The following is a 27,701-nucleotide window of genomic DNA, read 5'->3' as shown; positions in this document are numbered from 1 at the left end:
TTCAAAGGCTTCCATTTTCCCTTGGTGTCTTTTTGCCTCCCTTTGCTTCTGTTACACCTCTGCCGTCTCACTTGAGTTAATGGGTTTAGCTGGCTTTCGTTCCATGTAATGAAACCATTTCTCCAGTGCCCCAGTCATCTCTGACTCCAGATGTTTCAGGTTGGATAGAGTCAGAGTACATTGCTCATGTCCTAAACATCTGCGAAAACCCCCAGTGGGCAAGCGGTCTCGAGCAGAATATGAGCGCTTCTCTTATGCACAACAAAGTCATTTGCATGTGGGTGATGGTTGTTTGTTTAGCCAGTAATTTCGTCTGCTAATGGACAGGCTGTAGACTGCGGGCTCGCAGGGTATTCCTTAATTGTGTGTTGCTAGGTGACCTGTTTTTGATAGCAATGACTGCTCTGAATTTTTTTTTTAATTATAATTAGTATTATTGTGCTCTCTCTTTTAGAAAGCATGCACATACACCATAATGTATCGTTTCTTACGGTCTAATACATCTCAATGAACTGATCTGAAAAGAGCCTGCTTCCTTATTCCTTTACCATATATGGTCATTCCAAATGCCCCCAAGACTAATTGCGTCTATATATGGACATGCTGGGGCAACCCTGGCAAAAGACCTTCCTTTCTAGTAAGAAGGGATTATGTAGCCATGGCGATGGGTGTCACGGTCAGACCGTATGAGAGTGTTCTAGGTCAGGTGTGTCCATATGTTTGCGTATTGTCGTTTGTGCTTTTTTGTATCTGGTGTATTATTTGGTATTGATTTTTGATTCTTTTGAAGTTCTTTTTTGAACGAGAGCTCTTAGGACTGAGGCGTTTTGAGTGATCATCCTGTAGTCTGGGATAAGCCGCTCCTGGTCATGGATCAGAAGTGTTACGCTGAAAGGACGCTTCATGGTATGCTTTACTCTAGTGTAGGCTGTTTAGTTGAACTATTTAATTATAGGCCACACAGTGTTTCTTTATAGTCATAGTTAGTGTTTATGCTAGTGCATGCTAGATTCTGTGTTATGAAATCTAGCATCAGAGTCACTTTGCCATCGGCTTGACAATTAGCATGTGATTTGTTTTCAGTCTCTGAAAGAGAATCAACAATATCATTTGTTTTATTCTGTAAAGGTGACTATATGGTTAAATAGATTGAAGGACATGACCCATTACAATTCAGAATGTCATCACTTTTTTTTTTTTACATTTTAAATGGTCTTGAAACATGAGTCTAGCTTGTATAACTAGATAAATAGATGGCTAAAAGGACACATTTAAGGCTAAAAGGACCAAAAGTTTGAATGAACTGTTTAAGCTTTTTTGAACATGTATAATGTATTACTAAGGTTTATTTTAAAAATAAAATAAAAATCTTCTAAGGTTTATTTGGAGTAGCCTGTTGCATATTTTGGTAGACGGATATAGAAATTATTCAAATTTCTATAGCAAAATAGCAAAAACTATTTTCAACATTGATAATAATCAGAAATGTTTCTTGAGCAGCAAATCAGCATATTAGAATGATTTCTGAAGGATCATGTGACACTAAAGAATGGAGAAATGATGCTGAAAATTCAGCTTTGCAACACAGAAATCAATTATTTTAGATAGTTTCTATTTATTTTATTTTTGATTAAATAAATGCAGCCCTGGTGATGATAAGAGACTTCTTTCAAAAACGTGTGTGTGTATTATATATTCAGTTAAATTCAATAATCTGCAGTGGCCAAATACCAATTTATGTATCGGCCTTTTGCTCATGGTATCTGATACCATTTCTGTATTTCTTTTGACATCTTGATGTCTGGTAAAGTTGTATTCATATTACAGGTTTATTTAGTCTTGGCAAGACTGTCCAAGAGAATAAAGGTGATTGCTTCAACATAAAAATGACTTGTATGCAGTCGGTAACCATTATTCTGTAGGAATTTGATCAGACAAAATCATCATGGAGTTGGGCAAAGAGAGGAAATAATGAATGAGAAGAATGGAGGGCAAAAGACACTCAAAACCAAAAGTCATTTCAGTGCCCTTTTCTCCAACTCAGCATATTCATTTCATGAGCGTTTTAGAAATGAAAAGAGAAGACTGAGAGAGGGAATGAAAGAAAAGAGATTAGAGAGGTAAAATCCCACTAGCCATCTGTGCAGGACGGGCCCAGTGGGAAAGGACGGGGTGGGGGGTTTTGGGGTTAGCGGTCTCCATCAGAACATAATCCTGCAGAAATGAATGAATGCGTGTACTGTAATCCCTGTCTGCAGTAGGACAACTCATCTGACCCATCTCTGACGTTTACATCTGTCCCACATGGCATATTAGCATTAAAGAAATAGAAATTGGTGCGATATTGGTTTGTTTGAACGTATGAATAATCAATTTGCCCTGGAGCAGTGTGTAGACGAGAGCTGTATGTAAACAACTAGCGTCTGATATTTCTTCATAAAATGTTAAACAACTTGTGAATCACTTATGCTGTTGCTTTTTTCATGTGTAAATCACTTTGGATAACAGCATTTGCTAGGCCTACTTGTAAATGTATACCACATATTGCATGTATGCAGTTTGTTGCAATTTGTCATTGCACTTCTTGCATGTTCAGTCTGGCCCTTTCTGTGTGCGTATACTAAATGTTTGCACAAAGTCACAGAGACCAAACGTTGATATGCTAGTGTTCGGCAGTAAAGATGTGCTGATGGAGAAAGAGATTCAGGCCAGTTAACAGAACGATCACTTGCTTGATTTTGCCAGTGCTGCGTCGCCACTGTCTCACATATGCATGTGTTTTTATGCAGTGCAAATTTAAACATTTGGTTTGCCAATACATTTTATACATTGTTTGCATTGTTGTGTTGAAATTGCAAGAAAGATTCCCTGATAGTCTTTGAAGCATTAGTTATTGTCTTATTGACTTATTAGTCTTTGTCTATTGCATATAGCTGTATAATTTCCAGTATTATTGTATTATTTTTTATTTATTTATATATTATAGTATATACATTTATTCATTATCAATTTATAAATGTAATAAATAGAAATATCATGTTCTAAAGCATAAAATTTATAATATATTATTATGATCTAAAATTATTGCTGTATGATATTACTATATATTATTATTATTATTATTATTATTTATTATATTATTAATACAATTATTTATATGTTATGTTACATTAATACATTTATTATACTTTAAAAACATGTTCTGAAGCATTAAAAGTAAATTAAATTACATAATTTTATAATTAAAGCTGCAGTCCGTAACTTTTTTGGGTTAAAATTTATCCCAAAATATGTTTTTGAGCAAGTACATAACCAGCCAGTGTTTAAAATTATCTGCTCACCTTAGCTCGATTCAAAACGGTAAGCTTGTGATAATGTTTTTAATTCCAGTGGTACTGGTGGATTTCCGTGGGAAATTCGAGCATGTCTTTGGGTTATTACGTCACATTTATACACATAAAGAAGGAGTCTTGGCTAGTAGGCTATATTGTGTGTGAGGATGTTGGAGGTGGAGATTTATAGCCTTTTCTCACAGCACTTGATATAATTAAACTTATCAATTTGATGGCGGATACAGAAAGGTTCAAACGACTATCACCAGTGACAACTGGAGATTCACCAGTTGTAAAATGCAAATGCTTTAGATTTAAGAGTGGCTACAGAAAAAAAGAGACTGCAACCGGGCCCATGTGAAAACAAGGATAAATAGTCGGAACGGCATTAAATGTAGTCACGCAATGCTGATGTTGTTAGCATTAACAATTTGAGAGCAAAGTATAAATTGCACGGTTTGACGTGATATAAAGCGATCGATGGATTTAATCAGCGCGATTTACAGCAATGCTTTTTTACCCTTAGTTGGTCAGAACAAAAATGAATGTGACGCCGGTTTCACACTGCACGCGTTAGCAGAGCGTAAGCAGCGCAGGAGCAGTGCGTATGGTGAGCAGGAGCAGGACACGCGCGTTTTGCTTTCACACTGGCAGGGTTTGTCACGCGCGGCTGAACCGCGGGTTGTGGACAGACAGAGTACTCTATAATGGATAAGTTGGCATTGCTTTATTTCGTTTTCAAATACATTTAAGAGAAAAGACTTGTCAAGAAGCTTATTTTATTAATAATTTCATTTATATAACTTTTGGTTCATCTTTGTTTTTATTGTTCTGGCAACAAGTTTGTTTTTGGACATTTGTTTTCTTTTTAAATTGCTGTTGGCCATTTGATTGACTGTTTAAAACACAATAGATATCATCAATGTGCTTTTTGGGTAAAACTGCGTGTATTTTGGCCATGATCAATGTATTGTCACTTTAATTCAGCGTAAGCGGCGCAGCAAAAATAGACTCGGCGCCAAAACGATCGCGGCACTGCTGCTCCTGCTCTGTTCCTGCTACGCGCTGCCTCTGCGTGCGGTGTGAATGCTCTAATCTGTTAACATGGGCGCCGAAAAAAATACGCGGTGCTTACGCTCTGCTAACGCATGCAGTGTGAAACCGGCGTTACTTGTTCAGATGACATTTTCCGGTGAAAATTATGATGTTGGTCATACTTCCAAAAAGTAGAATCTGTGATTGCGATTGCCAGTTTCCACACCGGCACGGCGACTGACAGCCGCACATTCTCCTCAAAACATTGGATTCATCCGCGCTGTGCCGTGCCGAGGCACAACCCACGTAAAGTTGATAATTCCTTGAATAACTGCAATTGCAGATTTCGAACAGAGATGGAGACAAAGAGGAAAAACTACGGACTGCAGCTTTAAATTATATAATGTATTTTTATTTAAAATTATATTATTTTAATTATAAAAAAAATATTTATCAATTAAATACATTTATATTATATTTATTATATTATAATTATATATTATGTTAATAATATATATTTTTGTGGTGTGGTCTGAAAATATTGGGATGGCAAAGTATTCTGTAAATGTGAACAGAACCTGCATAATATCACAGTTTAGAAACAGAGACTTGTACAATGCAATTGAGATGGGTATCTTTGTAAAGAATGAGAGAACATGTGGATGACTGCAGAAGAGAACCCTTGTTCACAAAATTCTTTGTGTGTGTGTTAGAGAGAGAGAGAGAGAGACAGACAGTGTGAGATAGCAAACAGGTCCCGGTGAATTATTCATTGTGAGAAAATGAAAAGGTCACGGAGATTGAGTTTCATTCGTAGATGGAGACGCAGATCTCTGTATGAACACAGACAGCGCAAGCAGATGCAGATGTTGGAAGGACCAGAAATTGTATTGCACTTCAATTCAATGCAAACTATGAAGGAAAAAAGACATGAAAGAATCGTCTGATGTTGTGTATGCTGTATGAATGTCTATATACCTGCAAGGACAGACTTGTATTTGTACATTGAACATCTGCTCAGAGAAACTTGTTCAAGTCATTGTGTAATGATGTTTGAAACCTGTTTTGCTTCCGTTATTTGATGTCTTAACTAATGAAATGAAATGTTGGGTGGGTTTGTGAAATGATTGGATTGTGAAAAGTGGGCGTTGCGTATCAGGACAGCCTGGTGACTGAAGGGGAGGAGTTGAAAATAAGAGCGATTGGTGACAGTAACATGCATCAGTGAATCATTCAGTGATTTTTTTTTTTTACACTTTAACCATGTGAGTGTGTTTGTTTGTGCACGTGTGTGTGCTTTTGCTGTAACTCTTTCCCTAATGTTAAGCACTATCACCTCCATAAAGAGCCTCTGTCTCTAGTGTAACAAAACACAGCTGTGTGTGTGTGTGTGTGTGTGCGTGCATTGTAAACCTCTCATTCCCTGGTCCAATCTCTCGTTCAGAAGGCCAGATGGCTTCTGTCATATAGAGAACTGACAGAATGAGGGAGCGAGAGAATGTGAAACTAATGAATAGAGGAAAAAAAGTATTTTGGGGAATGAAACGGAGTGAGAGATCACATCTGCTGTGAGTGTGTTCACTTCAGGAGTGTAGGAATGAAGATTGAACCCTGTGCTAATTATCTGTGTTAATGTGTTGTTTGTTTTCTCTTGTTTGGTCGCCACACCAGGTCTACTTACACACTCTTAAGTAGAGATTTCACGTCATTGTTTAATAATGTAGGCTATGTAAGGTGAAGGATGTCGTTTCCGCAACGCCAAATGGAATTGCTTTCTAAGTTTTAAGTTTTGGCTGGGAGAAGTTGTCTGAACAATTAAGGCTGGAAGAATGTACACAACTTGTTTGAAAATAGTCATATTTTTGCAGGGGTTTTTTTTGCACAGAAATGCATTTCACTCTTAAATCAAAAAAGTATTCGAAAGGATTTAAAGAAGCCATATTGATGAAGCCACTTCATGTTGTGGTGAAAAAGTCAAATAATGTTTTTTCTGATAACAATTGCATCCATCCAATCCATCCAATCCATCCAATCCATCCATCCATCCATCCATCCATCCATCCATCCATCCATCCATCCATCCATCCATCCATCCATCCATCCATCCATCCATCCATCCATCCATCCATCCATCCATCCATCCATCCATCCATCCATCCATCCATCCATCCATCCATCCATCCATCCATCCAGCTTGTTTGAAGGGCTGCACAGTTTCACCAAAACTGTTATATATATATATATTAATATGAATAGGGAAAAAAAGTGTTTTTTTATAATCTAAAAAAAGATTTTATATATATATTTATTATTATTATTATTATTATATTTATATTTATATATATATATATATATATAACATTTTTGGTGAAACTGTGCAGCCCTTCAAACAAGCACATCAAATAAATAAATACAATTGTTATCAGAAAAATCATTATTTTATATTTTATGTATATAAATATTTAAGAAAAGAAGAAATATTACTATTGGAGAATTTCACTGTAAAACAAAAAAAAAAAAAAAGGAAAAATTAGTGACTATTTTGTTTTACAGTACAATTTCTTCATTTTTAAACTGTTAAACCATCAAGCTTTGTTGAGTGCCACAGTGTCAAGTGCCAAGCTTCAGCTCACAGCACTTATGTTTATTTAATTAAATTGTAGCCTTTGGAATTTGATAATCGCCCTAAGCCATATTGTAATTTTGGTTTTATTTCGATTCATTGTGCCGCCCTACCATATTCATGCTTTTGTATTTCTTCCCTGAAGTCCACTTATGAGGTCAGTCAAGGTTTCGTGCCCCAAAAGCAGAGATAATTAAGTTTTTCATGCCACCCTCTCTCGGATCTTTTTAAAGGACCCCATAAAAAAAGGCTGTTTTTGCTACTTTGCCTTTAAAGCTTTATTTAAATGACCTCTGTTATGATTGGCTAACTGGTGTACTTCACACTCTCATACATCAATGTGTGGCAAGTTGCTGAATACTAATCGGTAACTATATGTAAATGAGGGTGGTCACGTGTTAATGAGCTCATCAAAACCACAAGGATTTCTGAATGCAACATTATGTACAGATTCGGTTTTATAAATGTTCAGTTTGAACTGGAGGAAGCTTTGTGTTGAGAATATACAGTGTGTCTGTGTACACTGTTTTATCTGAAATGTGCAAGGAAAATCCTGTTTTCTGTGGTATGTCCCTTGTAAGGCTGATATTGTGTTATCTCAAACTAATTGTGCTGATCTGGTTCCTCTGGCCAGCTGTGTGTTATATGACCCTCCACTCATGTGGTGACTGTTTAATTCCCTTTCTCTGTGTGTATTTTCTGAAAAGTGAAGCGAATGTCTTGACTTTCACTGGAAATCCTGTTAAGTGCTTTGGGACGGTGTGTATTGGCCACTGTGACAGTGTGTTCATATGGACTTAAGTAGCTTAAAATCACTCATTCAGCTCAACTGTACACAACATGAGCATCTTTGAACACATCTTTGTGTCTGTGTCTGCACAATGAACTGTACAATGAACCTTCCTTTCAGTCATTTAGAGTTGATGTTCATTAATAAGTTTGCTCATTTGTTTGGTTACTAGTTAGTTTTCTACTATTTCCTTTCATTTGTTTACTCATTTGTTTTTTTGTTTGTTTTTTTTTCATTTGTTTTTTCATTTGTTGGTACATTTGTTTCTTCAAATCATTTATTTGATATTTATTCTTTTCATTGTTTTGGTCTTGGTTCGTTCGTTCATTCATTCATTCATTCATTCATTCATTCATTCATTCATCCATTGTTTGGTCAGTAGTTTGTTCATGTTTTCTTTTTATAGTTTGTTCTTTTATTTTGGTCTTCTTAGTTCTTTCATTCATTCATTGTTTGGTCAGTAGTTTGTTCTTGTTTTCTTTTAATAGTTTGTTCAGGTCTTAGTTCATTCATTCATTCATTCATTCATTCATTCATTAGGTTGTTCATGTTTTTCCCCTTTTTGTCATTCATTTTGTGCAATGATGCTTTTTCTTTAATTATATTATTCAAATGTATTGTCTGTTTTTCATTCATTCATTCATTCATTCATTCATTTTTGTTCATTAGTTTGCTGTCAGTGTAATTTTCTTTGATTTATTAGTTTGTTTGTTGAGGTCTTTGGTTTGTTCAGTTGTTTGTTGTTTTTTGTCTTTGGTTGTTGAATCATTTCGTTTGTTCAGACATTTTTAAGTCTTTCATTCATTCATTTCTTGTTTATTTGTTTGGTCCTTCAGTTTTTTTCCCCCATTAATTTATTTGTTTGTTAATTTGTTTGTGTATTATGTTATTTTTTTCTTTAATTAGTCCATTTCTTTTATTACTTTGATGTTCTTTCATTTGTTCTTTTGTTTGTTTTTCATTTGTTAGTTTGGTAATTTTTCATTTCTGTTTGTTTGTTTATTTGACAGTTTTTCTTCAACCCTTCATTTTGCTTTTCACAAAGCGTACACACACACACACACACACACACACACACACACACACACACACACACACACACACACACACACACACACACACACACACACACACAGACACACAGACACACAGACACACACACACACAGACACATTAGTGTTCACATTACATAAACCAAATAAATACTATTTTAACAGAATGAAGTGACTGTAATTTTTGAGCATAGAGGGAGGGTGAATAAAAGAGAGGTAGAAAGAGCAAGAGAAAATAAAAGAAAGAAAGGCAGGCGGAGAGATTTGAGTGGAAGGGAGAGGCTGGCAGTCTCTAACCACTGTGGTCTCCAAATCATAAATTTGTGAGCAAGGGAGTGCGGTTGAAAAAAAAAAAAGAAAAAAAAAAAAAGGAGTGGGTCGAAAAAAAGAGCAACAGAAGGGGGAGTGATTGGAAGCGTGAGGAGTGGAACGGCACAACTCGTTTGCACTGGCACTCGTGTGGGAATTTTTGACCCTCTCCCTCTTTCCGTGACTCTCCTCGACTCGGCCAGGCGTAATTATTCCTCTCCTTTTTAACCTTGAGAGGTCTGTTCTAAAATGAGACGAGAGGGGGGGATGAAAACGGCAATCAAGATGGACAAGCCGAGAGTGAGAGGCTAGAACGAGGGATGAAAACAACAGGCTCCTCTGTCCGTCTCTGAACGCTTTCGTTCCTGACCGAAGAAGAGCAGATATCTCCGCTTACCCACATATGGGGGAGTGAGCGAGTGAGCGAGCGACAGACAGGCAGCGAGAGGAGGGATACCTCCAGGACACAATCACAGGAGAACGCTTTTTTTCTCTGCCACCTCCCTCCATTTTTATTTCTCCCCTGTTTTTTGGGCTGCTCTTCATGGGAGGAATGTGGAGGCAGCATTTTTCAGGCAAGACGCATGTTTCTGAAATTGGCCAACAGCAAAAGTGTGTGTTTAGTGTGTGTCTGTGTGTGTGTGTGTGCACGGTACTTGGTTTTTGATGGTGTCACAAGCGCATGTCTTGGCTGCTGTCTGTGACACATCTGCAAACTAGTTCGGCATGTGTGTGCAAACACGCACAGTGCATTGTGTTCCTGACTCCTTATCATTAGTGAGTGTGTGTGTGTGTGTGTGTGTTTGCCAACCAAATCCCTGGCTAATAGATCAGGAGGGGTGGAGAGAGAAGAAAAAGTGACGCAGCACAGATACACTCTTATTAGACACTTATGCACCTGGTTTATTTCAGGACCTGGACGGTCACTCAGTGATCTGACCATTTTAACTCCTTTTCCTGCAAGTGTCTATTAGCCTTGGAGCAAAAAGTGTTTTTTGTTGTTTGTGTCTCAGTTGTGTGTGCGTGTGTTTGTGTGACGGTGAGAGATGATGTTGCTTGGTAACCATAAGCAGCAGTTGACAGTGAGGTGAGGCACTTGGCTGCCAGCTTTTTTTTTATCCAAGATTGCTTGTATCACACACACACACACACACACACACACACGTACACACACACACTTATTAAAATCACAGCGGCACACCTAGCAAGAAGTGTGGAAACTCACACATACTGTGTGATATACACGCTGCCATATTTAACACACACACACACACACACACACACACACACACACACACACACACACACACACACACACACACACACACACACAAACATGCACAGATCCACGTCAACGCAACTCCATGGAAAAATGTCCTCATTTCCTTTTGTTTTTACAGACTTTTATTGTTCATGGGATTTCAAAGAGAGTATTACATTTTTCTCTCTCTCTCTCTCTCTCTCTCTCTCTCTCTCTCTCTCTCTCTCTCTCTCTCTCTCTCTCTCTCTCTCTCTCTCTCTCTCTCTCTCTCTCTCTCTCTCTCTCTCTCTCTCTCTCTCTCTCTCTCTCTCTCTCTCTCTCTCTCTCTCTCTCTCTCTCTCTCTCTCTCTCTTTCTCTCTCTCATTAGTTTCACATACATTAAAGTAATAGTTCACCCAAAACTAGAAATGTCATTATTTATTCACCTTCGCAACGTTACTTTGATTTCCTTTCTTGCGTTGAACGTAAATGGAGATGTTTGGTAAAATGTTCACCACCATAATACTTTGCCAAAAAGGTCTGCACTAATTGTAAATATTCACATTTATTACTATGGCTTTGTATGAGGAGCATTTCCGCATCAATGATTTTGGTCACATGACATGCAAGAACCAAAAAATATATGTTCTTACTTAGTATTTCTGTCTTGTTTTCCAGTACAAATATTTGAGCATTTTTGAATCTAGAAACGGTTACTTGAGAAGCTAAAGTCTTGTTTCCTGAAATTTTTAATTAAGCGAGTTTATTCTTAAAACAAGAAATATGCTGGTGAGGTAATAAAAATAATAATATAATATTAAATAATAATATTTTTCTCACCCCATTTGCAGATATTTTTTCTTGTTTTAAGCAACATTTTTTTAGATATTTGTAATGGAAAACAAGACAAAAATACAGAGTAAGAAAATCATTCTTTGCGCTGTTGATATTAAATGTACGATGCACTATATTTGAAAGTATGTGATCGCAAATTCAAGATTCAAAAGCTTTGGCGGAAGAAAATATATATTTTAAATGACTTATGAACCATATGAACTACATTTTATGATGCTCTTGTCATATTTTTTTAGCTTGATGGTCACCATATGTTTACATTGTATGAAAAAACAATGTTAAAATTCTTAGAAATATTCCTGTGCTCCAAGAAAGAGAGAAAGTCATACGTAAAAGATTTTCATATTTTTTTTTTTAGGTGAACGATCCCCTGCTGGGAGAAAACTGCACAGACTGAGACAAATTGTGATGGCAATTCAAATAAAAAGCCTCACATCTCTGAAATCGATGTTTTGTCGGGATCTTTTGTGCACTCTGATCAGAGTAAATGTGGAGAATGGCTGAAGGGTAGGGCTGAGATTGTCCCCTCCTGCTCTCTGATTGGATAATTCCCCATTCTGGCCTCTGATTGGATAATGGCCGTGTACTGCTGTGCTGCTCAGACTCTGTTTGTTTAAAAATCACTGAGTTTAAGTTTGCCTTCACTGTTCATGTCCAAAAAAGCTTTTAGAGCAGGCTGTCTGAGCTCTGAAATTGTTTATGGGTTGGAAAATGAACAGTCGGCACGGTTTCGTGAACATTGATTGGTCGAGCACCTACATGAAGGGGTGTGTGTGTGTGTGTGTGTGTGAGAGCCCCATCAGTCTGTCCTTCCCCCTCTGATTTCTCCCGCTCTGATGTAGTGATGATGGCTCCACCATGTCATTTGTGTTTCTGTTTGATGTGTCCACTGCTTATTTAAAGCGTGCCAAACCCCTGATCTCCGTTTCCCTCGGAGAGACCCAGCGCTGCCTTAACATCTCCCACACAATTATTTTTTAATAATACCATGGTAAATAATTCTCATTTGAAGTCCTTTTTAAATAGATGGTGGAGAGTGAAAAGAGAGAAACAAGAGAACAAGATGTTTCCCCCAAAGGCTATTAAATGAAATGTATTCATAACTCTGCCCAAATGCTGCAATCTCCATGACAACAAGACACATGGCGGGAGGGTGATTGGGAAGTTGACGTTCCTCTCTGTGTTTGCAGGTATAAGGCCTCAGATCATGAACGGCCCGATGCACCCTCGGCCGCTGGTCGCTCTGCTGGACGGGAGGGACTGTACCGTAGAGATGCCCATCCTGAAGGATTTGGCCACGGTGGCGTTCTGTGATGCGCAGTCAACGCAGGAGATCCATGAGAAGGTCTGTTTGCTCCATTTCCTTCCCTATTTTTCCTTCCTTCCTTCCTTTTAACCTTCCGTTCTTCCTCCCTCCCTTCCTTCCTTCCGTTCAACCAACCTTCCTTCCTTCCCTCCTTTTAACCTTCCGTTCTTCCTCCCTCCCTTCCTTCCTTCCGTTCAACCAACCTTCCTTCCTTCCCTCCTTTTAACCTTCCTTCCTTCCTTCCCTATTTTTCCTTCCTTCCTTCCTTTTAACCTTCCGTTCTTCCTCCCTCCCTTCCTTCCTTCCGTTCAACCAACCTTCCTTCCTTCCCTCCTTTTAACCTTCCGTTCTTCCTCCCTATTTTCCTTCCTTCCCTATTTTCCCTTCCTTCCTTCCTTCCTTCCTTCCTTCCTTCCTTCCTTCCTTCCTTCCTTCCTTTCAACCAACCTTCCTTCCTTCCCTCCTTTTAACCTTCCTTCCTTCCTTCCCTATTTTCCCTTCCTTCCTTCCTTCCTTCCTTCCTTCCTTCCTTCCTTCCTTCCTTCCTTCCTTCCTTCCTTCCTTCCTTCCTTCCTTCCTTCCTTCCTTCCTTCCTTCCTTCCTTTCAACCAACCTTCCTTCCTTCCCTCATTTTAACCTTCCGTTCTTCCTTCCCTATTTTCCTTCCTTCCTTCCTTCCTTCCTTTCCTATTTTCCTTCCTTCCTTCCTTCCTTATATCCTTCCTTCCCTATTTTTCCTTCCTTCCTTCCTTCCTTCCTTCCTTCCTTCCTTCCTTCCTTCCTTCCTTCCTTCCTTCCTTCCTTCCTTCCTTCCATCCATCCCTCCTTTCAACCAACCTTCCTTCCTTCCCTCCTTTTAACCTTCTGTCTGTTCTTCCCTATCTTCCTTCCTTCCTTGCTTCCTTGCTTCTGAGATTGAGGAACCAAATCATTTCAACCAAACAGATTTGCTGCTTTTATGTACCTAAAACCCCAATCTTGTTTCAAATAATAAGGCTTTTTTTATTATGATATTTAATAATTGTCCTTTGTGCATAAATATAACAATAAATATACATTTTATCTTTAATTTAACTTAAAAAATTGATATGAAAAATGAATAATTATGAGTGATGACTCAAGCAACTTGTTTTGAATTGGTTCACTGAAGAAGTGCTGCTTTTCAGCAGCTAGTCTAAATCTAAATCAGACAATAAATACGTAACAAATATATATCATGTTTTATTGCATTGTTTTCACTGACTGCATGTCAGTTGTTTGCACAGACTCCTATGAATCAGTTATTTTAATGAATTGATAGAAGACCCACAAATGCACAAGCTATTAAATCAGTTTAAATCAGTCAACAAATAGTGAATCTGTTACTGACTGACTCACTCACTGACTGGATGTTTATATGACAACGTGCTGTCAAAGATTTTGTTGTACTAAATTGTTTGCTTGTTTTTTATGAAAAGAACATTCAAATATTTCCATAAAATAGATTTGTTTAGTATGTACAATATGCATGCATTGTAAACCAAAGCAGAATTCTGCCGGAAACACTAGTTCATTTAAAAACACACTGGCTGTGATTCATTTTATAGTGACCCAATTATCAGACCCAGTTACGAAGGTGTAGAATTTCATTGCACTGAATTGAATTACCCTGTTAAGTTTAATATTATGTTTTATAGGGGCAGTCGTGGCCTAATGGTTAGAGTCAGACTGGTAACCCGACGGTCACAGGTTCGATTCTCAATACCGGCAGGAAATGACTGAGGTGCCCTTGAGCAAGGCACCTTACCCCAAATCACTCCCTGGGCGCCACTGCAAAATGGCTGCCCACTGCTCCGGGTGTGTGTGTCCATGGCTTGCTGTGTGTGTGTGTGTGTGTGTGTTCACTACTCACTGCTCCTAATGTGTATGCACTAACTTGGATCGGTTAAATGCAGAGTACAAAATCAGAGTATGGGTTACCATACTTGGCCGTCATGTCTCTTCACTTTTTGCTATTTGATTCAGATTGTGGTTTTGTAAAAAGTAAAAAACAAATAATTATCAAACTGGGAGGAAATCCATTAAATGACATGTACACGAACATGGCAAACTCATCATGAGGAATGCATTACACCCACATACTCCTCCCAGGCCCAGGATGCTACAAAGAAATGATTTATGTGTGCTTAATAAACATCCCCCAGTTTTGTGCCCTGATGTTTATAGTGTGGTATAAATGTGTCTGTGGCAGGTGTTGAACGAGGCGGTGGGGGCGATGATGTACCACACCATTACTCTGACCAGAGAAGATCTGGAGAAATTTAAAGCCCTCCGAATCATAATCCGCATCGGTAGTGGATATGACAATATCGACATTAAAGCAGCTGGAGAGATGGGTAAGAGCATCAGATAATAAATGCTAAGACATGTTTCCTGCTCACGACTTTTAGTCTTAATAGAGACGTTTGTAGAATAAGAAGTTGACATACAAATGTAAATTTGCCCCATTATTATTATTTTATCTAGATAATGAGAATAATAAGAATAAAAACCCTATCTAAAAATCACATGCATCATGTGATAACAGTGTCTTTGTGTTGCTTCAACAGCTTTCTGGACAATAATATACATCTGAGAAACTTAAAACATTGATAATATTGTGAAAAGCTGGAGCAAATGAAATGTAGAATGTATAAAGATGTTGAGTTTATATAGTGTGATACTTGGCATCACAGAGAACACACTTCTGACATCGAATACTGCTCAGCTGAGAATCTAGGTTCAATCTTTGTTCAGAAAAACAAAGTACTCTGCATGTACTGATGAAAAGTTGGAAGTTGGAAAGTTTGAGAAGTCTTTCAGAGACAGAAGGTAGAGGAGGACTAATTGTTCCTCTGGGACAGACAGTTTATATGGTTTAGAGTTAAAGAAAGAATGTATTCTGGCTGGATAATGATCTCCATTTCTCCTTTTAAAGGGGTGGTGTAATGCCCTTTTCACAAGATGTAAAATAAGTCTCTGATGTCCCCAGTGTGTGTATGTGAAGTTTTAGCTCAAAATACCCCACTGATATTTTTATATAGCATGTTAAAATTGTCACGCACCGTTTTTGTGTCTGTCCCTTTAAATGCAAATGAGCTGCTGCTCCCAGCACAGAAGGCGGAGCTTCAACAGTTTTTCAACAGTAAATTTTAGGGTTAGTGATTGTCACTAACCCAGGAGGAATGTCGTTTGTTGTAGTCCTTAAAAAACGATTTGTTTAAAAGCAAATATCTCCCTTTGCTTTTAACTTTGAGCATTGTAACTTTGCAGATTACACACTGACTACATTAAAAAAGTGAAATCATAATCAACCACCCCTTTAATGATGGCTGGATAAACTTACAGGTCAAATCCATGAACGGATAGAAGACAGGATCAGGGTTTACTTGACTATCAGTATGAATGGACCGTCTGAGGCCTTGTCTTGTTTATTGAATGTTCGGATATGTAAATATCAATCTTTCTATGAATCAGACTGAGCATTTGTGCATGTCTGCAGGTATCGCAGTGTGTAATATCCCATCAGCCGCTGTGGAGGAGACGGCAGACTCGACGCTTTGCCACATCCTGAACCTGTACAGGAGGAACACGTGGCTGTACCAGGCCATGCGGGAGGGCACACGGGTCCAGAGCGTGGAGCAGATCCGAGAGGTGGCGTCAGGGGCCGCCCGCATCAGAGGGGAAACACTCGGACTTATTGGCTTTGGTGAGAGACAGAAACAGAGAAACACTTCATCAACAAACATAAGAACTTTACACAATTGTGTTAAGCATTACATAATATAATAATGCTTGTTAATGCTATTAATAAAAGTTATACAATTAAGTTATAGTTAAATTATAATTTTTTATTTATTCACATTAGTTGTTTGTTCTGTATTATACATTGAAATACAAATTTGAGATATAAATGCATATATTTGCTTTTATCCAAAGCAACCTATATGTATGAACTATTTAACATTTTACATACATTTTCAGTCATCATAAATTGAAGTATGAGAATTATGTAGTTGTTGAAACATGAAGTGAATAAAAATCATTAAAAAAAAATAAAAAGTACAATTTTAGTATTGAAATTCTTATGTAAGCACAATCTAACCTTAACCCTTATAAGACTAAATTCAAGCATTTAACTAAAAATATAATATAATAATAAATATTATAATAAATAATATAATTTAAAGTGAAAGCAGACTTTTGACTGGTAGTGTACATGAAAATATTATATTTACATATTAAAAATCACAGGAACCTTAAAGGAATGGTTCAAATGAATTTGTCTGGTCATCCATGTATAACTTTTGTTTTCATATAACTAAAGTCAGTGGTGAGAAGAGTTATTAGTTAAGCTCCAAGGACAAACAAGCAATATAGTTGTCATACAAGTAGTTATATGAACAATCCTAAAGTCATTTCTGCTGGATGGGTTTGTGTGTCTATATATTTCTGTATATTTGTGTTATAGGCCGATCAGGACAGGCAGTGGCTGTTCGAGCAAAAGCGTTTGGCTTCAATGTGATCTTTTACGACCCATATTTGCAAGACGGTTTAGAGCGATCGCTGGGCGTTCAGAGAGTTTACACCTTACAGGACCTCCTGTACCAGAGCGACTGTGTGTCTCTCCACTGCAACCTAAACGAACACAATCACCACCTCATTAACGACTTCACCATCAAACAGGTAGACTACACACAAACAGTCCATTAATCGCATACTGTTATCATGAGTGCCATCTAGTGGCGGTGGCCTGAACATGACTTTGAGGACTTGTGAAATATCATGCATCATGTTTTCGTAGATGCGACAGGGAGCGTTTCTAGTCAACACTGCCCGAGGGGGTCTGGTCGATGAAAAAGCCCTAGCTCAGGCTCTAAAAGAGGGCAGGATACGAGGGGCCGCCCTGGATGTTCACGAATCTGAACCCTTCAGGTAACATATTCGTAATGACGTACTAATTAGAACAATCTCCATGTTGCTGTACACCACAATTTGTCTTAAGATAATAGATGTAACTCCAAACATCTCTTCAGCTGCACCTAGATTTGCATACTATTAATATGCATAATATGCATTATTAGGATTAGTGCATCCTAGATTATAGTACATTGACAATGGTGTGTTATTTCAGATGTACAAACATAGCAAGGACTGCAAAGTTTTCTGCTCTGGCATTTTACTTTTCTTGAACATAATGGAAATTTGTTATGGGAGCACAACATTTCTTCCCTTGGATTAATTTCTTTCGCTTGTATTATTGTATTTTTCTCATTTGATTATTGTCACAATGTATTGCAATGTATCCAACGTTGAGTTATAATGAATTTTCAAAAGTTTGCATTTGGGAATAATGCTATTTAAAAAAAAAAAAGAAACAAACACTTTTAATCAGCAAGGATGCATTAAATTGATGAAAAATTAAAATTATATATATATTTTTAATTATAATTTATACATATATATTTTTTTACTGTTTCAAATAAATGCTTTTCTTTTGAACTTTCTATTCATAAAAAAAATGCTGAAAAAAATACATCATGGTTTCCACTAAAATATTAAGCACAAATATTTCCAACACTGATAAATAAAAAAATAAAAAAATGTAAGCAGCAAATCATCATATTAGAATGAATTCTGAAGGATCATGTGACCCTGGACCACAAAACCAGTCACATGGGTAATTTTTTGAAATTGAGATTTATACATCATCTGAAAGCTGAATAAATAAGCTTTCCATTGATGTATGGTTTGTTAGGCTAGGACAGATACAACTATTTGAAAATCTGGAATCTGAGGGCGCAAAAAAATCGAAACATTGAGAAAATCCCCTTTAAAGTTGTCCATGTATGTTCGCGATTGTGCTGCATTCACTCACAAAAATAAATGTTTTATATATTTACAGTAGGAAATTGACAAAATATCTTCATGAGACTTGATCTTTACTTAATATCGTAATGATTTTTGGCATAAAAGAAAAATCTATATTTCTGAACCATACAATGTATTGTTGGCTATTGTCACAAATATACCCGTGCGACTTGTGACTGGTTTTGTGATCCAGGGTCACATATACTAAAATGGAAACAGTTTTAAATGTAAATACATAGTAGTGTATGTACTTTCACATCACCAGCGAAGTACATCCTTTCAATGTGTAGTAAAAGTATGCAAATCAGGATATAGTCTCATTCTGTCTCCCTATGCTATGGTTTTCTCTCAGTTTTACTCAGGGTCCTCTGAAGGATGCGCCCAATCTGATCTGCACCCCTCACACGGCGTGGTACAGTGAGCAGGCCTCACTAGAGATGAGAGAGGCCGCGGCCACTGAGATCCGCAGGGCCATCACTGGTATGAAAGCTCCCATTGACCTCTGTATCCCCTTGTAAAAATGTAACCCCTTCTGAGGATGTCATTGTAGAATTGGCATACGAAATTGTGATTATCATAGGGTTGCATGGTTAATTGGATGGTATGTGAACTGTTAAGGGAAAGGGGGTCCTGATTTACCTCTCTTTCTCTCACTCATATATATATATATATATAACATAACTTTTCAAACTGTTATTTTAACATTCTTGTGCTGCCTAGCAAGCACTTGTATTTCCTTCAGGGAATGTAAATCTAGTTCTTTATATAAACTCTGTCTCCCTCAAAGGATCCGTTCTGTTGTACATCAGTCATCATGTCTCGGGGTTTGTTCTGTTTTCCAGGTCGTATTCCAGACAGTCTCAGAAACTGCGTCAACAAAGAGTTTTTTGTTACTACGGCGCCGTGGGGGATGATGGAGCAGCAAGTACACCCGGAGCTCAACGGAGGAGCTTACAGGTGAGAAAAGAGATTTTAAACATGCACAGAACCTAACATACATTACCTGTCATGTCATACTAACCTTTATTCCATCCACCCTTGAGTTTAACATCTCAAACACCCTTGTTTCTGGGATTGAGAATCGAGAACCGGTTCTCATTTACCAGACCCAAATGATTTTCATTCCATTCAGTTCTATTAATCTTCTGTTAATCTTCTATATATATATATACTGTGTATATACAAACATTCTTAAAACTATAGATATACTTAGAAGTAAAACTGAACATCTTGAATATATCAAGAATATATCAAGAATATGAATTCAATTTATTTTTCTTACCACATTGGCAAATAGTTTCCTTCTCGTTTTCAGTATAAGTCTAGCATAATTTAGTGATATTTATGAGCTAGATTCAGAAAAATGTTTAATAAATAGTATAACAATAATAAATAGTAATAGTTTAATATATATATATATATATTAGGGCTGTCAAACAATTAATCGCGATTAATCGCATCCAAAATAAAAGTTTGTTTTTACATAATATATGTGTGTGTATGGTGTATAATTATTTTCTATATATAAATACACACACATGCATGTATATATTTAAGAAATATTTGCATGTATATACTGTGTATATATATTTATATTATATATAATTTATATTATATATAAATATTTTATATATAAATAACACCATTTTTCTTAAATATATATGCATGTGTGTGTATTTATATATAGAAAATAATTATACTCCATACACACACATATATTATGTAAAAACAAACTTTTATTTTGGATGCGATTAATCATTTGACAGCCCTAATATATATATATATATATATATATATATATATATATGAAGAGTTCAGATGCAAAAGCCTCTAAGTGCCATCTGAAACTTTCTTCTAGAATGGTCATTTTTATCAAGCTCTTATATTTAAGTTCAGTAATTTCACTTAAATGACAATTAATAGGTATTTTTCATTGCCATTTAAGTGAAATTACTGAACTTAAATATAAGAGCTTGATAAAAATGACCATTCTAGAAGAAATTTTCAGATGGCACTTAGAGGCTTTTGCATCTGAACTCTTCATATATATATATATATATAAATATAAAACCATATAATATATATATATATATATATATATATATATATATATATATATATATATATATATATATATATATATATATATATATATAAATAATTATATATATATAATTTATATTATATATAATAATTTAATAAATAATAAATATAATTTGTCAATTAATTATAAATGGTATTGAAAACATCAAAAATATGTTAATTTTTTTTAAAGGTGCAGTAAGTGATTTCTGAGAAACGCTGTTGATATTTGAAATCACCGAAATAAATGTGCCCCTACCCAAAAGGATCACACCCCTATCTTGATAACTCTCCCCTCCCCCCTCATGATTGTATACGCCCCTTACTGCTGATTGGCTACAAGTGTGTTTTGGTGCTCGGTCAGATCCACTTTTAACAGCATTTCTGAGAATTTCACTTACAAAAGTACTAAATCCTTTATAAAATCGCTGAGGGACCTATATTGTCAAATCAAATCTGAATCAAAACCAGATTCATTAAATTCCCTCTAATCGCCATCCCTGCTCTTTTCCCCACTCTACTCAAGATCACTCCTTCCTCGCAGTGAGATGAAATACTCAACAAATTCATTCGTTCTGATGTATGAGCAGCCAACCAACACAGCGGCTGTGTTCAACAATGCAAACAATCTTCATTAGTTCATCCCTGTGTAGTGAGTGTAATCCCTCCAGATCGCAATATGCAAATAGATTTAAAGGTTACCGCCGTCTGTCCCTGTGGCACACATAAATTAACTTCGCTCTACATCGACAGCATCACCTCTAGCTTTACCCGCTATGACCCCTCTGAACGTTTCCCTCAACTAACACCTCATTGTTATGCATTTAACTCTCCAACCCACACATATAAACACACACATACACACACACACAATGTGTGTTGCTCAGTCTGATTGCTTCTCTCGCTCAGCAGAGTGGCCCAACCGCTACCAGCCGTTTCTCCTGGTGGCCTGCAAGACAAAATGTATACCTAAACAATGACAGGTAAATATTCCCAGAGTACTGCAACACAGCTGTCGCCAGGTATCAAGATACAGCCCAAATAGCTCTGAACAAAACAGTGAGGTCTGAAACATCAAGCATATCCTTACTTTGATTTGACAACTTTTGTTTTTACATTTCTCATTCTCATGTGCAATGGAACATGTGATACCTTCCTATTTATTGAAATGTTACATAAAGGCTGAACAGCGATTTTACTTACTAATTGTTTTTTATAGTTATTTTAATTACACATATTATCTGTTGTTGTATGTATTTTGCTGTGTTGTATGAGCATTTGTTAAATTAGACTATGATTTTGTATGGAGGCCTATTTGTGCCACTCAAAAAGTTTGTTTTTTTTTAAGGAAAAAAAAAATAAAGTAAGAAATAAATAATATAATTATTTTATATTTAAATACCTTATATGTATTTATATGTATAAATACCTCAATAAAAAAATATGTTAAAGGAATAGCACACTTTAAAATGAAAATTAGCCCATGATTTACTCACCCTCAAGCCATCCTAGGTGTATATGACTTTCTTCTTTCAGACGAATACAATCAGAGTTATATTAAGAAATGTCCTGGCTCTTCCAAGCTTTATAATGGCAATGAATTGCATTGCAACCAACAGTTTGAAGCTCAAAAAAGTGAATCCATCCATTATAAACGATCTCCACACTGCTCCGGGGGGTTAATAAAGGCCTTCTGAAGCAAAGCGATGAGTTTGTGTAATAAAAATGTTAATATTTAAACGGTAACTAAACCCCTGGTCAGAGCCTGACTCCACCCACTGGCAATATTTGAAAAATGCTGGAAAAGTAGGCAGAGCCCAGTGGAGAGGGGGCGTGCATCTGAGACGTATCTTTCTGTAGGCAAGGGGGTGGTTAGCTGGTACCCTCTGACGTCAGAGGGTACCACAACTTCCAATAGGAAAATTCAACTGCAGTAGCCACCGTTCAACCTGAAGAGGGCAGCACAGTTTTTACACCATATTTTGTAAAATTAAAACACTTTAAACACAAATGTAAAAGAAATTACTTGAATCAATGAACAGCACTAATAAAGCCCCATTCTTACAGATCATTAACTAAAACAAGTTGGTTTAGGGTTTAGTTACCCTTTAACATGTTACAAAGTAAAATTCTAGCTTCCTGTCAAACGGCCATATGCAGTCTACTTACTCCTAAAGTGATACTTGTGACGTCAGAAGTAGAGTAGTGCGTCATGGCGTAGCGTAAATATCATCAGTACGTCGCATTATTCGCATTAAGTCGAATCCGTATGTTTGTTTGGCCAGAAGCAAGTTATTTTACTTTATCAAGTTTTAAATATGAATATTTTTAAACACACTGAAATAAGAACAGTAAAAGTTACAGGTATATTGTAGTTATGGAGTAATCAATTTAAACTATTTGCAAATAATATTTTATTTTAAAATTTGCACACATTCACTTTTATTCGTATGTCTCAAGGCAAAACGTTTCTCGTCTCGTCACATTCCGTTATGAATAAAAAGTTTAGTAGTTTGCTTCACTGGATATTACTGTTGGTCGTTTAACATTTCTAGCATAAAACAGTTGTCAAATATTTGCATCTATTGACAACTTACTCTTTCACGGCAAAAACTAATTGTCGCGTTGGAATTCGTGTGAACAGTAAAGCCCTGTTTTCTTTAATTTGATTGGCCATCTCAAACATTCATAAAGTTCATACATAGCAACAATTAGTTTTTTGGCTGCAAAGTGAATTGGTGAGACTTTACAATAAGGTTAAAGCTACACTGTGTGATAATTTCCCCCATCTAGCGGTGAAATTGTATATGACTACCCAGTGAATATTAGTTTCTGTTCCTTTCAATTTCGAGGGTGTTTTAACTCCTACGGTGGCCGTATTATTCCAAGATTAACATGGCTTCCAGTTCGACTTCGTCCAATTGCGCCTTTAAAACTATTCATCCCCTGTGATCCGTCGCAGCACAGATTTATGTTACAAGGTAAACAATACTTTTTCACCATTGACATGAGGAAAAGTAACGCAAGTTATTCTAGAGGTCTTTCTGCACAACCATGCTATGGTTAGACAAGCAACTATAATACACAAATAGGCTGGATTACCTGTCGAGAAGAAAGCAGGCAACTTCGGCGTCCGTTTTAAAATCTTTGCTCCTCATGAGCTCTTTCCATCTGGGAAAAGTTACTCCAATATTGACTTTGGTCTTGCTGATTTGCCTGTCGCATTGACGTTTTAATTCTCTCTTTCGCTTCCTTGGCGACTCTGCTACATGTCCTCGAAAATAGACGTGATCCTCCATCAGCAATCTTTCAAATCTGCCGGCAGTCGCGAGTAATCTCCCCCTCGCATTCGTCTCTGTCACTGAGTGTAAAGCACGAAAGGCGAAGCTTGAATTTACTGGTATGTCCCTCTTTGGCTAATGTAGTTTCAAGATGGAGGGGCAACATGGCGACCGGCATTCGAACCCCTCACCCGTATGGACTTTCAATGGCAGATTATAAACTTACGAGAATACTTTATTACTTGAAAGAAGTAAATATACATTAATGAGCACATCTATTTTTGAAAGAACTAAGTGTTTTTGGCTAAGAATCAACTAAAAAAATTACACAGTGTAGCTTTAAATTAACTATAATTAAATTAACTAAAATAACATGAATTAACTAACATGAACTAACAATGAGCAACACATTTGTTACGGTATTTGTTCATCTTTATTAATGTTAGTTAATAAAAATCCAACTGTTCACTGTTAAATGTTGAAATGAACATTAACAAAAAATAATGCTTTAGAAGTTTTGTTCTTTCTCAGTTCAAGTTAACTAAAGTAGTTAGTTAAGTCAAGTCACCTTTATTTATATGAAAATAATACAACAAAGTTTGTTTCTAGAAGAAAATTGAGCCATCGTCCACCTTAAGTAAGGCAGATCAATAATATTGTTGAATATTAAATGTCCCCAACTAAGCAAGCCAAAAGCCAAGGCAACAGTGGCAAGGAACCAAAACTCCGTCAGTGACAGAATGAGGAAAAAAACCTTGGAGAAACCAGGCTCAGTCGGGGGCCAGTTCTCCTCTGGCCAACGAACGAACAGTGTGTGATTATGATTCAGGCAGCATTACAGGTCAGAAGTCAGATTGGATCAGAACATTCAGAATATTTATCCAGTTCCATCTGGTTGAAAGTCGGAGTCATCATGCCGGTATGGAGATGAGTTTGTTGAGGATCAGTGTCGATGACTGTCGTGTCGATGAGGAGTTCACAGGGCTGATGATGCTGCCACTTCAGGGATGCGTTGTGGATGGGTCCAGGCACAGGTCCACCATCTGATCTGGATCCGGCCCGGATCCGGCTGACTTCAGTAAACCTCGGAATAAACAGAAAGACTAACATTAGCGTAGAAGCCATTCTTCTTATGATGTAACGAGTACATCCGGTGTTATAGAAAGTGTCCCCGGTTCTGGCTGACCTAATCTATGCAGCCTAATGTTAGCCAATGAAACTTTATTGTAAAGTGTTACCAATTAATTTGAAGCATTTAAGCAGAAGCCTTGAGGTCAAACAATTTCAAGCATGAAAAACATTTCAATCATATCACGTGCCTAAACTTTTGACTGCTAGTGTATAAATACAATTTTTCAGCCAAAACTAAGCTTTGAGTCTGCAAGCAATTTGTTGTAGATGACCAGTGACCTCACCGTAACTCTATATTCTCTGTCTTTTCTCCAGGTTCCCCCCTGGTGCAGTGGGTGTGTCTCCTGGTGGCATGGGTGGACAAATAGAGGGCATGATGCCTGGCGGGGTGCCCAGCGCCCACCCCCTGCCGCCGGGCACCCAGCCCAGCCTCGCCCCCTCCCCCACCCAGCTCCTCAAACACAACGACCATAGAGAACACCTGGCCAAGTCATAACCACACACCTGACCGCTGACCAACTGCAAATCGTAGAGACTAAGAGACAGTGAACGGGTGAACAAGCAATCAGCTGCCAGCGCCAGCTGCACCAGAGACATGCTTCACGGACGTCTACCACTGTCTTGTTTTCAGTTTGAGTGTTTTTCATTTTCTGTTCATTTACGTTTTAACCTAGGAAGTTCGGTGGTTTTGTTTCTGTTGTTTTTGCGAGGGGCGGACATCATTTCCACCTGTTCCAATGCAGGTGGGCGGTGCTTTCTTGTCAGGAGGCGCGGCATTACGTGATGGCCACGCCTCTTTCCTCGTGCACCAGTTTGAAACATTGACTGATACCCACATGTCATGCACTTCTCTTCTTCCTCCTCACCTTATTTGGGCACGTAACAGAACTCAACGCAGTTATACGTTTCAACATCGTTTCTATCTTTACATCCACGGAATTAGTGCTCGTCTTTGTTTCAGTGTTAAAAGTGCTTGATGATAAAAAATATATATACAGTGTATCTATTAAGAGAACAGAGAGGGAAAGGCTGTTCTTGGGCAAAAATAAAGATGATAGAGAAATTATTAGCATTTTTTTTTTCAGAACGTTTAGAGTAGCTGACCTCTTGTTTACAGAATTGCACAAATTGAACAAGCACCAGCTCAGAAACCACCCCTCTTTAAGACCCAAGAGCACACTATTTTACTAATATATATCTATATATATATAAATTAATTTAGATCCAAAAAAAAAATTTTTTTTTTTTTTTTCTTTTTTCTTCAGGATTTGTTCGATTCTGTGTCAGGTTTTTAAATGTCAGTTCCCAACAACGGCAATTTGGATTTGAGTGAACTTCACCGTGAGGAACATTTTGATTTTGTGTTTGCTATGAGTTCTGTAAAACTCCAAAAATAGATGGCAGCTCACACAGAAAAGGGACTGGAGTGAAAAACCGCCCCTGTCTCAGGAAGAACATTTACTCCAAAACACACGACAAACCGGTGGTCTAAATACTCGCTCCTTCCCATCAGCCTCTTCGCCTACCCGAGGTATTTTTATAGATCTGACATCCAGTGCGTTTTTTGGTGTTGAATGTATGGCAGTTCAATTAGATTTGTAATGTCTAGTTTAATGTTTTTGTAACCATACTTTTCCTGTGATCCTCTCCCCTCTCCTCTCCTTTTCTTTTGGGTTCTTTATGTGGAAGCGCACTGTTCGGAGCTCATTGTGTTGTTTATATGCAATATCCTGAGGTCCTCGGCCAACTCCAGTCAGGTTGGTTCCAGAACTGTAGGTTTGGTTTTTAGTGTGAGTATTTGTATTTGTTTATTGTACCGAGGTGAACATTTAGCATACAGTACAGTTCAAATAAAGAAAATACCGTTCTGACTTTCTATACTGTGCTCGTGTGTTTGTTGATGAAGGTCAGACAGGATTGTGCTGTGCTGTGACCTTCAGATGCCCCTGCGTGATTCTGGAGGCCACGAGGGGTCGCTGTGGCTCTGGGTTAATATGTTGCTTGACGCAGCGATCATATGGAAATACTTGCATGCTTATTTTTGGTAAAGAAATAATAAGAGGGAAACTATACTTTTGCAAAAAAATAAAGCAAACTTTACAAATCACACTAAATTCTGGGGGTCTTAATTTGACCAAAAAAAAAAGTTTATTTTAAAATACAATAGTTTTATTATATAATATAATTATATTATATAATGAAATTGTGAAGGGCTAGTTTCCCTCTTGTTATTTCTTCACCAAAAAAATGAAACCCCACAAACATTAAATATCATTGCATTAGATACAAAATATGAAAGCCAGTGGCATCTGGCATCATTATGATTTGTTAAGATTTTTTTTTTTCTCAACTTTAAACAATAAATCTATTTAATAATTTAAAACTTAATACATTTAATGTTGTGAAATGTTTAGCTTGAAAAATATAAAATATGCTTGTGCTATCTTTTCTTAAAATAATTGCTGCTTGTTTATATACATATATATATCGCTCAGCTATATATATATATATATATAATGTGCGCTGAAATTCAGACATTGATAGCAAGTGCTTAAATTACCAAATACTTTTTTGGAGCCACTGTAGATTCTATTAATCATCTAGTATTATTTTATTTTATATTCACTATTTCTGGCTAGATCATTGATTCATTGTTACTAATTAACATTTTTAATGCCAAATGACTTAATCGTGAAAAGTACATTTTAGCAAATTATTTCCTGAGTAAACTGTTTGGTCAGGTTTTCGGCGCTTTAATCAATTTAATGCCAGACA

General features: G+C 37.0%; 1 protein-coding gene across 3 annotated transcripts in view; it reads left to right on the top strand.

The window, feature by feature from the left end:
• Positions 1-26,802, top strand: part of ctbp2a (C-terminal binding protein 2a) — a gene marked incomplete at its 5' end in the record, with an annotated part of 53,788 nt that extends 26,986 nt beyond the window's left edge. For 2 of the 3 annotated variants that reach the window (XM_079853990.1, XM_079853991.1), the window contains 8 exons: positions 12,428-12,582; positions 14,774-14,918; positions 16,064-16,270; positions 17,033-17,247; positions 17,366-17,496; positions 18,785-18,912; positions 19,275-19,389; positions 25,242-26,802. In XM_079853990.1, the coding sequence (XP_079710116.1) occupies positions 12,428-12,582; positions 14,774-14,918; positions 16,064-16,270; positions 17,033-17,247; positions 17,366-17,496; positions 18,785-18,912; positions 19,275-19,389; positions 25,242-25,422 (1,277 nt within the window). In that variant the 3' untranslated portion in view covers positions 25,423-26,802. Of the gene's footprint in view, positions 1-12,427; positions 12,583-14,773; positions 14,919-16,063; positions 16,271-17,032; positions 17,248-17,365; positions 17,497-18,784; positions 18,913-19,274; positions 19,390-21,426; positions 21,498-25,241 lie in introns of all 3 variants that reach the window. The other variant, XM_079853992.1, reaches the window with a different exon arrangement.
• Between the last annotated feature and the right edge of the window lie 899 nt (positions 26,803-27,701).

Source organism: Squalius cephalus (assembly GCF_949319135.1).
Source record: "Squalius cephalus genome assembly, chromosome: 20".
NCBI lineage: Eukaryota > Metazoa > Chordata > Actinopteri > Cypriniformes > Leuciscidae > Squalius > Squalius cephalus.
This window is presented reverse-complemented; position numbering and strand designations above follow the sequence as displayed.